The 12,170-nt window shown below is 39.6% G+C and overlaps 1 protein-coding gene across 1 annotated transcript in view; it reads right to left on the bottom strand.

The window, feature by feature from the left end:
* The window catches only part of LSM6 (LSM6 homolog, U6 small nuclear RNA associated (S. cerevisiae)), an 11,647-nt gene extending 6,797 nt beyond the window's left edge, over window positions 1–4,850 (bottom strand). Inside the window, exon 1 of the mRNA XM_009890731.1 lies at window positions 4,715–4,850. Within this exon, the coding sequence (XP_009889033.1) occupies window positions 4,715–4,719 (5 nt within the window). The 5' untranslated portion in view covers window positions 4,720–4,850. The remainder of the gene's footprint in view (window positions 1–4,714) is intronic.
* Between the last annotated feature and the right edge of the window lie 7,320 nt (window positions 4,851–12,170).

The raw sequence follows: 12,170 nt of genomic DNA, 5'->3' as shown, positions 1-12,170 counted from the left end.
GGCCAAACCGCGCCGGGGAGCGAAAAAGCGCGGGGCGGAGCCTGTGAGCGGACAAGGGCGGCCGCCGCCCGCCTTCCTCAACCCTGTCACCCGCAAGGTGAGGTTTCAGCTCCCGGTGTGTGGCTATCCCGGGCCCCGAATCCGAGTTTTTCACCCGAGTCCGTGTTTTTTTTGGGTGGGTGCCTTCATGGCGGCTGTGAGAGGCCGCGAGTCCTGGCTGACTTGGCGCTCAGTGAAAACGTTCTCGATTTCTCATATAATTCCCCCAAAACCTGTCAGGCTGTGCTGCCAGAGGTTCACCCATGGCTTCACTTCATTGGCTAAACTCCGATTTCTTCAGAGAAATGCGTTTTTTATGGCTTGCTTACACTTAAATAACGCCCCATCGATTTTTTTAGGCGAAAATTATATGGTCCAGTATATTAGGGACATGGTTTAGTGGTGGTTTTGGCAGTGTTAATGGTTGGACTCAATGATCTTAAAGGTCCCTTCCAACCTGGACGACTCTATGATTCTATATAACTATATTCTACTATAACAAGATCCTATGAATTCCAAAATGGGCCTTACCAGAGCAGTAAGTGAGCGTCTCACAGATCTCAGTGTAGATGTCCCTACCAGAGCTGGATAGGAAAGCGTTGCTGATTTCGTTTTACAGATTAATTAGTGAACATAGAAGCTAAGAGGTTTTTTTTCTATATGTCACCTGGAAAGAACACCGCACAACAAGAAGCTGAACTTTTGGCTTCTACTTCTCCCCATCTTCTCACTCATCTTTTCCCCAGCTATCTCCTAATGTCTGGAAAATACTTTTTTTTTTTTTTTTTTAAGGGATTTAGTACTGTGACAGGAGTTAATCAGCTGTGAATGCTTCTGAACTGGATTTTTTTTATTCTTCCATTATTGATTCAGTGCCTTGGTGAAACTCTTAATTCTTGTGATACGAAGAAAGCATACTATGGCTTTTCAGAACACGGATTTGTATTGTCTCTTCCTTCTGGAGTTGTTTATCTTCTCTGTTTGAACACGTACCCAGTAACATGTTCTCCCCCAAAGCTCAGGCTAGAAGGCTTTAAGACGCGAGGTCTGCAAACCTGACCTACTTCACCTGGCTGTCCCAGAGTTCAAGCTCAGGCACAGCCAGGGAAGTTGTGCCCCGTTGTGCCCGTGTTTCCAGGCAACCGTCATGTTAATCAGGAGCATCCAACTGTGCTTGATTATATCTAGTACTTGAAGCAGAAAAGGAACGTAAAATAGTTACTCTGGGGAGCAGGCTTGCAAAGTTTTATTTGGCTGCCTGGCTTCAGTGCGTAGGTACTTTGATAAGGGAGTATGCTGGTTTTCGTTGTTACCAATTTCCGTGATAAACACGGGGCAAGTAGATTTTTCATGCCTGGGCTAATAAATTTTCGTGACAATTTTTTAAGTCCAACTGAGGATATTTTATGGTTTGAGAGCCTTTCTCTTATGTGTTTGTCTTTATAGGCTCTATTTCTTTTTTTGCTAGCCATCAGAACCTGCTGAGCTATTTTTGCCTTCTGTTCAATAGGCTGCTTTCTAGCTAGCCGAGGCATGTATTTAGTTCCAGTTTTTATGTGTGTGTATGCTTTGGTTGTTTGATGTCAGACAACAAAATTGTTCAACTTTCCTGCCTCATACCCTGTTAACCTCACAAGCACATCTATTTGGAATCATGGGCATTGACATTGGCAAGTTTTGTATCCTTAGCTCCCTTCTTTCATGGTTTGAGACCCAGTCATGAACCCAAATCTTAGGTAATTTTCCTTGGTTTGCTCGAAGCAATCTCACGTGCCATTCCTAGTGGTAAATTAACGTTTCATGCAGGAAGGCATATGTTGCTGAGCTCTTTGGTGTAGTGCGATTCGCACCTGGGAAGACAATTCCCATATTGTACATTCAGGAAGATTATATCATCACATCTGTTATTGGGGAACCTAAAGAATGTGTTATTTCCTGAGTGAAAAAGCCCCAATGACCACAGGAAGGTGGTCTTCAGAGGATTTAAGTAATTCACATTCGGTGGACTCCTTAAAGTTCAAAGCTTCAAGAGTGAGAATAAAATTAAGACATCATTGGCTAATGTTTCTCTTTTGTCTGTTTGTTTATCATCTAGATGAAAAATGATTTTGATCTAAAATGTCACATACCTTGCTACCAGTAGATTCTTACAAATACTGCATTGCTTTATCCTTTCATAGTGTACTACGACAGAGCTTTTCCAGCTGTATAACTCATGGAAATCAGCGAGATGCTGCCCTTGTGTTTGAATCAAGATGAACTTGAAAGGTGAACATTGTAAGTGGTAGAAATTATTTATAATTTGGTAATAAAAGTTTATGTCTAACACTCCAAATTTCATACATCTGCTATGTGCTGGCCTTGAGATATAGAACAATTGTGATTGCCTTTACATTTGGCCTTAGATGAAAGGTCATAAATTACAATGATAGAGTTCATACTCGTTCCCAGCTCACAAAATTTCCATATTAACATCTTCACCTCAAACATAAATGGTTACAAAGTTACAAAGAAAAGAGTTGTGTTGGCCTTTTGTCAACTGAACTTAATGATGGAAGTCAGTGGATCATATACTATTGCTAACTCTTAAACATAAAGCATCGCAGAATCCTTGTTCAGAGGACCTAATTAAAACTTTACAGTTAACTTTAAAAATGAAATGGGATTTGACAGTCTCTCTCTCTTCAATGCAATAAAACCCACTTCAAAGTTAGGAAGGTTTTTCTCTCCCAGCTACTTGAAATAAGAGCATTTCCATAGAACGAGGTGGCTATATACCACAGAATGTGTTAAACGGAATGTCCAGTTTTTCTACTTCTTGTGAAGTGTACACTATTAATGTAAGTTAAATGCAGAAGAACAACAATCCAGATGACAAAAGAATGTCTGTGGCAGATTTTGAATTCAGTCTAAGTAATCCCTGGCTAAAACCAGTAGATGAAAAAGAGAAGACATATTAAACAGTCCTCACCTGAAAAATGTGTCAGAGAGGACAAACCCATTCCAGCCACAATCACAGTATTCTCCATGATTTTAACAATCAATGTTGGTGCCTTCTTAGATTAGAAAGAAAAGAAAAAAGAAAAGGGGGGAAGGGGGGAGACGGGACATGGGACGACAAGATTTGAAAATTACGCAATAAAATAAGAGGCCAGAACGAGTTCTAAATCCAGGGAAACCTTTCTTGTTCACAGCCTCTGAGGGGGTTGGGACAGAAGGAGATGTTGGCCTCCATAAACTAGTGTCGAGGTGGAGAAGCTTTGCAATTCAAGATTAGCACTCTTATTGCAGGGTTTCCTGTGAGCCCTGAAGTAAACATGATACTACGTTTCTGGAGTTTGAGAGGTGGAAGGTGAGGTTCTGCTCCAACTGAAGCCTGTGGAAGTTTTGCTAAGTACTTCTCTGTACCAAGGATGCCTCTAAAAATTATTGAAAATACCCCTGAAATCTCAAAACAAATCCATCTTGATGAGCTGGTACCAAAAACATAACTGTTAGACTGATATTTGTCACAGCTTGTTTTTAGAAACTTCTCAGCAGTGGATTCTGGCTGCTGGCTGGATCCAAAACTGCTCCAGTGGACTCAGGATAAGACTCCTAGGTGCAGATCCTTTCCATCCACGTTGGATCAAGAAAGCACCATGCATGCTTTCTCATAGCTATCCCACAGGATTCCTAAGACAGAACTGCACTCATTGATGGCTTGTGCTGCTCAGCCTCATGACAAGAAAGCTTTTGCAACCCGAGTAGTTTGTGTGCTTTTCAGTCCTGAAATAACTCCTGTGCCAGAAGAGTGGGGACTAGCTTCCCCCTCATTGCTGTGGACCCCCAGGCTGTATTGTTTTAGCAAGCTAGTGGGTATGATTTGCTGAGGGCTTTGTGTCTCGCTTTGCATTGTCAGAGGCTGTGCTGTGTGCAGGGAATAGATCAGTGCCAGATTTGCACTTTGGCACAGGACTGCTGAAGCTGACCTCGTGACTCTCTTAAAGTTGGCATAACCTCCATGCTCTCCGTCCCATTCTTTTTCCTTCTGGGCTGTGCTCTTTCACTATGATTTATGCTTCTTAGAAGTCATCTTCTGATGTCCTGAGGGTGAGGAATTGGACATTGAAGAAGCAACAGAAAGGAAGTATTAGGATCTCCCTCCTTGTCCTCCTCAGCAAACTTCCTGGTAAACAGAGAGCTGTCAGCAGGTCTTCAGGGAGCTGGGGAGAATAACGTGAGAACTCAACCTGAGGCTTTCTCTCTGTCTCCTAGACTTTCAGGTCTGTAGATAAGAAAGGGAAGATCCCCAGAAGCTTCCAGAGTTCACTTAACTCCCTCTGAGTTCCTGGGAGTGCTCTCCTTGACTTCCCAAGGGACAAGCTTTAAGAGGTTTGACATCCCCCTTTGCTTGCATTTGGATGGGAGAGTTCAAGCCTTTCAGGATTTGAATGATAGTCTATCTGTGCCTATACAGTAAAAGATGAAAGATTTTTTCCCCCTAAATGAAGGCTTAGTTATCCAACATTATTTCCCATGCTATGCTAAGATTGTCAGAACTGCTGATTCCCAGCCATGTTCTCAATTAAAAAGTTAATGCATTTTTAAATTGATTAGCAATCAAAAAAATATTGGGTTTGTGCTACAGACTTTTGGATGGAAGTAACAGGTTGCCCAGAGAGGTTGTTGAGGCCCCATCCCTGGAGGTGTTCAAGGCCAGGCTGGATGGGGCTTTGAGCAACCTGGTCTAGTGGAAGGTGTCCCTGCCTAAAGCAGGGGGGTTGGAACTCAATGATCTTTAAGTCCCTTCCAACCCAAACCATTCTGTGAAGAGCCTAATAAAATTCTGCCTTCTTCAAGTTCTTACATTGTGCTCAGCACCTTGGTGTGTTCATGTCTTCCTGTATAGATTAAGTGACGTGTTTGCCTTTTGTCACATGTTTGTCTCTCCTATAGCTTAACAGATCACATGAAATTTGTACTTTCTGTTACATTAAGTAAAGGCTGGAAGCTCTGCTTGATTCTTTTCCACAACACTTAGCTAGATTCTATCCAAAATGTGATGAAATTGGACACAGCGTTTTGTGTTTAGACTTTCTAAAATATTTACATCAAAGAAACGCATGTTCTCTATTTTTTTTTTTCCAGTGTGGAATATCAATTCCAGATGACATTTCAATGTAAACTTTTCCATATCCAGCTCGATGATGCTAATTCAGTACTTCAGGCTGAAAACTCTGGTGTGAAGTTTAAGCACAGACACAGGCTGAAGTGCTTAATTTAAATTGACCTGTTGGTGTAGAGCATCTGCAAGGTTAGTTCCCAGCTCCCCAGAAATGCTTCTGATGCAGACCTGGGGATAGGAAGTAAACATGAGGCACCTATAATTTGTAGTGTGATAAAAACAATCCATACCTTGTTCTGAAATTCAGTGAAGAAGGAAGATTACAAAATTGTTCAGCCACCCTTCTGTCCCTCCCTGACCCTTTCCACTTAAGGATCCAGCTGATGCTCTGGGGAAGAAGTATCATCTGACTCATAGGGCAGATAAGTCTCTTTTAGGGAACTGACTGGATCTGCTGTCACCTGACGTCTTCCAGCCTCTCGGCCCAATTTTTCCATTTACCTGGCCCTCCATGGGTATTCCGTGTATGGGGAAAATGTGTGTTTGCCTGTCCTCAGAAAAAGCCTGAGAGCCTTTCCATGGATTTCAGCAAGCAGCAGATTAGGGATCAAGCCTAAAATAAATTGAGTGGGTTTTTTTTCCATCTACACATTTCAGTCTTCCAGAAATTTTAAGACATAAGCCTGAACCCAGCAGTGCCACTTTACTGTATGGAGCAGCTAGCACAGTTTAAGTAATAGTTGTAATAGTAGCAAATTGAGTTTTATTGACACAGACCACAACATTATATAAAAAAAGAAGTGTAGATAACTCTGAAATTCAAAGCATTTGCTGACACATACCAAGAAAAAATACTGGAAAATGCAGATACGAAAAAAAGAGATCAAGGTTTCAAGCTCTGGACTTGAAAACCTTTGGTTTTGTTGCTCTTGTATATTTGTAGAATATGCAGAACCTCCTTAGACATTACTGGAATGCAAATAAAGAACTAATAATCAAATGTTAGAGAGAAAATAAGTATACAATGAGGATTCAGTTTGTCTGTGTGAGGAGCACCTTCCTGAGTATTAGCCAGACTGAAAGGCACATGTGGAGGCTACCAAGTCAATGTTTGCTCTGCTGATAGGTGTTACTGTTGTGAGGATACTGGAAACTGACAAAAATTATGGTGTTTGTTGTAACTCAGAATACCTGGGTTCTCATACACCCCTGCCAGAGGTTTCCAGGGTGACTTTGGGTAAATCACATCCTCAGTGGCTCAGTTCCCGCATTCAATTAACAGAAATTTGATTAGACAGAAGAAGCTCTTTTTATTAGTATAAATTATTTTGAAGTGGAGGGAAAATAGGGAAGATAGATCCAGAAAAATCTCAAATATTCCTAGTTTCAGTAATTTTAAACATAAATATTTCATCTACTGTTAATCCAGGAAGTTACACGATTAAGTATTTAAAATAATGGAGATTGTGGTTAATCACTCTGTTCTTTCTGTGCCTTCACTAGCTGGAGAGCTCAATTTCTTTAGAAATAAGATGTGATTTAATGTCAATGTTAGGTCACTCCTAGAGCATTTGTGAGCTGGTATTTTCCAGTGGCCCCAATTCTTGGCTATTGACTACAGAATCATTATTTCTGAGGTTAAGGGAACAAAATGGAATGTGATTATTTTGTAATGTAACAACAAAAATAGGTAAAATCAAAAGGGAGCACTAGAAACTGTGTCTATGCAAGACAAACAGTTTCGGTAGGAATAAAACAAAAGCATAAATTTTCATATTAAGTCAGAAGTTAATTTTTAACTGAGTACATTATTTTTTTAAAAAACTTTTTTTATTTAATTTTTTTTTTTAAACTTTATTATAATTTCAATGGATGCACTAGTGAAAATAAGGGTGCTATCTATAAATATAGATCTGTCAATATGGTGTGGCTGCCTGTGACCCAGTCCCCAGGGCTTGCAGTTTCAGAGGTAGCAAAAACCTCAAACACAATGTTCAGATCTGATTCCCTGGTGTTCACACATGCAAGAAAATATTCCTATATACTTTATTCTTGACTGCTTTTACAATAAAAAAATGTATTACTGGAAAAATTATATAAAACAATATTGAAGGTTATGTACTAACTCTTCTAGATCTGTGCTAACAGGTATGAATGAATATTATCTTCTAAGGAGAGGGGAACGATGCAGGGCAACTGACTCACTGTTCCGTGGTCCATTTTTCAGCTTTCAGGCAAGATTGCCATCTGTGCTATCAGTGCAGCTCCACTAGTCCTAGGAATTGTAGGAGCTTTAGGGCAAAAACAACACCCAGCTTTTCTCACTTACCTAATCCTACCTAGAAAATTTAGAGGGCAGTAGTATAAAGTGCCTGTAGCAATCCAGACCACCTGTCATTAAAAATTGCACCCTTGCTGCTGCCGGTGGACCTGCATGGATATTGAAAACAATGGAGAACGCTAAGAAACCACTCATCATAGACAAGGCTTGTGACTGTGAAACTGAAAAGGTTCGAAAAGCTCTTCTGAGGAGAAGAGAGATGATACAAAAGCCTGATCAGTAGTCCTTGGAGGCTTTTGTGGCTAGGAAGGTGTTGGCAACATTGCTGTAAAATGGGTTATAAATCCTTATGACGTGGATCATTAAAGAACTATGTCTCTCATTACTTCGCTCTGCTCTGCTCTACATAAAAAGAGGACTTCATTCTACAGAGAAAAGGAAGAAAATCCCCCCTGCATTCAGGAGAAACTGGAAGGTGAAGAAGCAAGCAGTGTACATACCGTGCATTGCTTTTCTTTGGTGTCTTGTTTCATTTCACTTCCAGCTCCACTGAGTGAAACATGCTCTGGTTTCCTCCATGACATATGTGGAATACTCTGTTCTTGCCTCTTCAGATCATATCCGAACCATGTCATCTCCTCTGCTATTAAATTTTTTCCTATGCATTCACCTTCCTCATCCAAATCATAATTTTTTTACTTTTTCTTTTTTCATGGTTTTCACCTGTGTGCTTGTGTGCTTGGAACTGACACTACCAATTGATTTCACATAATGCACACAGCACAGCCTAAATATATATTTCTGTCTCTGGATGTAGGGTTCAGACGTTGAAATCAATGCCTTGGAGGTGAAAGGCTTCATCATCCATAAATAACCCTTGAGCCACTCATTTCAGCTCCTCAAACAGAGTATCAACAACGGAGTATGTAATTTGGAAGATGCAAATACACATGCTATGCTTGCATGCTGAAGTTTCCTCAGTTGGAGGGAATTCTAATGGAAATGGGGAATAGCAGTGGATTAGTATTTTCACACAAAATGGACAAGGGGATTAATTTTTTTATAATAAAGAAGCATCTTTGATAATTTTAGCCCATTAATGAATAATAAATTAATGATCACATGCTGTGTGAACGTTCAGGGCTGCCTCACGAAATGATGCAAATTTTCAGTTTGAAATCAGCAAGTCAAGTATTGGACAGGCTATTCTAGAGATGTAGGATCTGTTCTCACTTCTGTTGCTGAGCTGCTCTCAAATGTGAAGACAGGTCATCTCACCTCTCTGTGTCTCAGTTTCCCTTCTGTAAAACAAGAAGCATGATATATCTAAAGTGCTTTCAGATCAATGGATGAAAAGCTTTATGTAATAGGAAGGTATTATTAATATCCTGAAGATGCCATGAGAGAAAATGATCAATAATTATTTATATTTTTCTTTGCTGTTTAGGAGGTATTTTTCTACTGTCTATATTTTCTAAAGTCATATGCGTAACAGCTGAATGTTGTCACTTACTTGCAGAACAGACAAGTCTTTTTGTATCTAAATGATATAAAGATGAAAAACAGGTTAAATTCTGGTATGTCATTTCTCTCAAGGCTGGAGGGCCAAAGTCAAAGGGAAAATCTAGTGATTTACTGCGTGAGCATTAATAAATTCTACAGGACTGTATATTCATGCTTTACTCATACTGGTTTTTAAGCTTGAATTTTTTTTAGGACTTGAAATAAAAAGGATTGCTTTCAAAAATTGCCCCACATTAAATAATCCATGTTTAAGAAATTGTGTATTTATTTTTCAAGTAACCTCATTACTACCAGACTACTTTTTCCTTTTGACAGTAAAGCAGAGTGCTTATCTTCCATATTTTCATAATGAAAGCTCCCAAGCACAGGATACTGTGGCAGATTTACAGCCTGCGAGCAGCAGAACTGACAGGCATTTTAATATGAAAGGAGATATGATGTCTTTAATGTACAGTGATGTCACTTCTAACAAGGTAGAAGCCTGCTTTTTGCACTGCAATCACCATAAGAAGTGAAACCTGTCTGCTTCAGGAGTGACCTTTTAACCCAGGAAAAGGTCACAAATAATAGAAAAAAGACAGGACTCTGCTTACTCAGGTGGAAGGGCACGCTGACGTTGGAGGAGCAAGGCTATTGTGGATGTGCATTATCTCCAGGAAGTTGAAGCTAGAAATAGTCTAGCTAGAACTAACCTTGAGAACAGAAAAGGAAAGGATAATGAAAATCCTCAAGGGAGTGTTAAACTGAAAGCTAGATTGCCTGTTGACCACCTTTTTTCCTTTTATCCAGCATTGATTGGACCTAATAACTTGAAAGTGATATTGACAGCAATATAGTCTACCATTAGCTGGACACATGATTATTTCACTGAGATAAAGGACAGCAACCCGGTACTAAACCCTAGGTCTGTCGTTCTACATGAGGCCAATGAATTTACTACTTTGTCTCGGAAATATTTGCCAGCGGTTTTAAAGGCCGATTTAACATGTGCATTTCTTAAGTCCTTTCTTAAATGTGCTTCCAGCTCCTGACTGAAAGATTTTATCACATCATTCTGAAGCTGCACCATTCTTAAACCTTGTATACAAGAGCATAAGATAAAAAGGCCATAAAATGGCAAGAACTCTTAAGGTCCAATAAGTATCTTGTATTAGCATTAGGCTGGTGACTTTGGTTAAAGACAGGAAATTAAAGTATGCAAGCACCTATATATATCTATATCTCTATTTATAGTTATATCTTGTCAAGGGATTCACTGCCTCTAAAGTAAAATTCAAGAAAATCAACTCTGAATATCATGCCATTTGGTATTTTGGCAGTTTGATCTTGAAGGAATGTACTAAGGGATGAAAAGAGCAATGTAAGAAGTAATTATGTTGTTTTCTATTATCTTTGCAGGAATCTTACTTTTAAAAGAAAATGCTTTTCAAGCAGGATCTGAACCATGATGTTCTCCTAGCTGGGGTGCCCGGGCACTGAAAGAGTAATATTCAGGTAAGACAAAACAAGGAGGAAATCACAATGTTGGCCAATGTGTATAGCGTTATCCCCAAAAGGAAGCGGTGATGTCAATCCAGCTGCGTATTTGTGTGTCCTGCAAAATCAGAAATGATGGTTGACCTCATGAAGATGCCTGTGATATTCCACAGCTAGTCCTCTATTGTTCTGAATGTAATATTTATGAACAAGTATGTTCTTAGAGGTGTTGTGATTGGTTTTAATTTACTCTGAAACAGCTGTCTCTCTTCATCCCTCTTCAAAATGGAGGAAAGAGAAACTGCAAATTCAAGTTTACATATAGAAATAATCAACTCACATTTCAGTAGAAAGTGTCAGAAATCCTGGCAGTATCCGTGAATTCTTCTCCCCATTTTGAACCTGTTCTTCTGACAGCAAAGGAACTTTCCAAAGATCAACCCTCTCTAGGCTTGGAGATATGGTAATTATATTTCCCAAAAAGTAAAAACACTGTGAAATGAGGTACAATGTGATACTGTTGTAGATCCATAGATCCCTGGGGGAAAAAAAGAAATAAATAAAAATCAGATGCCACTAATATAAACTAATGGTTTGAAAGGCCCTGTAACAGTTTTAAAAGATCTCGTGTCTGGAGACGAAAGCAGCTTGTCAGACACAAGTTGTGAACTGCTTCGCTTTCCATGCTACCTTGTATCTGTCAATACATTGGTTATGGAGCTCTGCCGAGTCCAGTCTCAAAAGGCAGACTGTCACATTTCTCAAAAGATAAAACATCCCTAAGGGTATGAAGAATTCAGGGACACAAGCTGATAGACAGGAGCAGCACTGCAACTCTAACATTTTATGGCTAAGTTCAATGAGTGAGTCCTTAAACGGATAATTGAATTGATGAAAGGCTTACAGTTGCTCCGATTAAGCTTGTTCTTTCTCCGTATGTAAGACTCAGGATAGTTTAAGCAAAAATTGAGGAAGAAATTCAGGAGAGAGACATTCATAAGCACTTTGAAAATTGGTCCCACATGAAAAGCTTGCCATTTGTTAAGTCACACGTGCCATTTGTCCACACAAAGAATCCTGTTTCCCCAGAAGTGTCATTTGCAACAGCCCTTTTTTTTCTAACTAAGGATTTCTAAATATTTTTAGAACATGTGTCACTGCTTCATGACTCATTCCCCTTACGATCTTTGGTATTTTTCCCATTTGTGATCATGTAGCGTCCCTGTGGCATATGCTCACCTGGGAAAGTACTAGTAGGGAAGAAATTAAGGGATTTTAGCTATTTTTAATGTCTTTTGGAAGGTAGAAATGTGGAAGAAGAACCACATCAAAGCAACGTTTTCAATCTGCTACATTACATCAACCAATCTCATTGTTTGCTCGTGCTTTCCATGCCATATCCCTCTACTGTATCTTTGTTTATAACTGAATTGTAAACTGTCTGGGGAATGTGCTTTGCTTCTGTGTGTGCTTATACAGTGCCAAGTGCAAGAGTGATGGCCTGTGACTTGGATCATTAGGTGCTACGATAATATAGTTTTTAAATAAATGCATATTGGATCAGGAATTCATAAATTCCTTCTTTAAAAAGCCTTGGTTTTAAACCTGTATCTGATTAGTAACTTGCTTTGTTGTCATTAGCTGCTTCTTTAGAAAACTCAGAAGGTAGTTATGTTCTTCACATATTCAGCAGGTATATGATGCCTTTCAGAGAATGAGGATGGTACCCTGAGATGGATAACA

This window comes from Charadrius vociferus, unplaced genomic scaffold (genome assembly GCF_000708025.1).
Source record: "Charadrius vociferus isolate BGI_N301 unplaced genomic scaffold, ASM70802v2 scaffold178, whole genome shotgun sequence".
Lineage (NCBI taxonomy): Eukaryota > Metazoa > Chordata > Aves > Charadriiformes > Charadriidae > Charadrius > Charadrius vociferus.
Note: the sequence above shows the minus strand (reverse complement) of the source record. Positions and strands in the feature narration are given on the sequence as shown.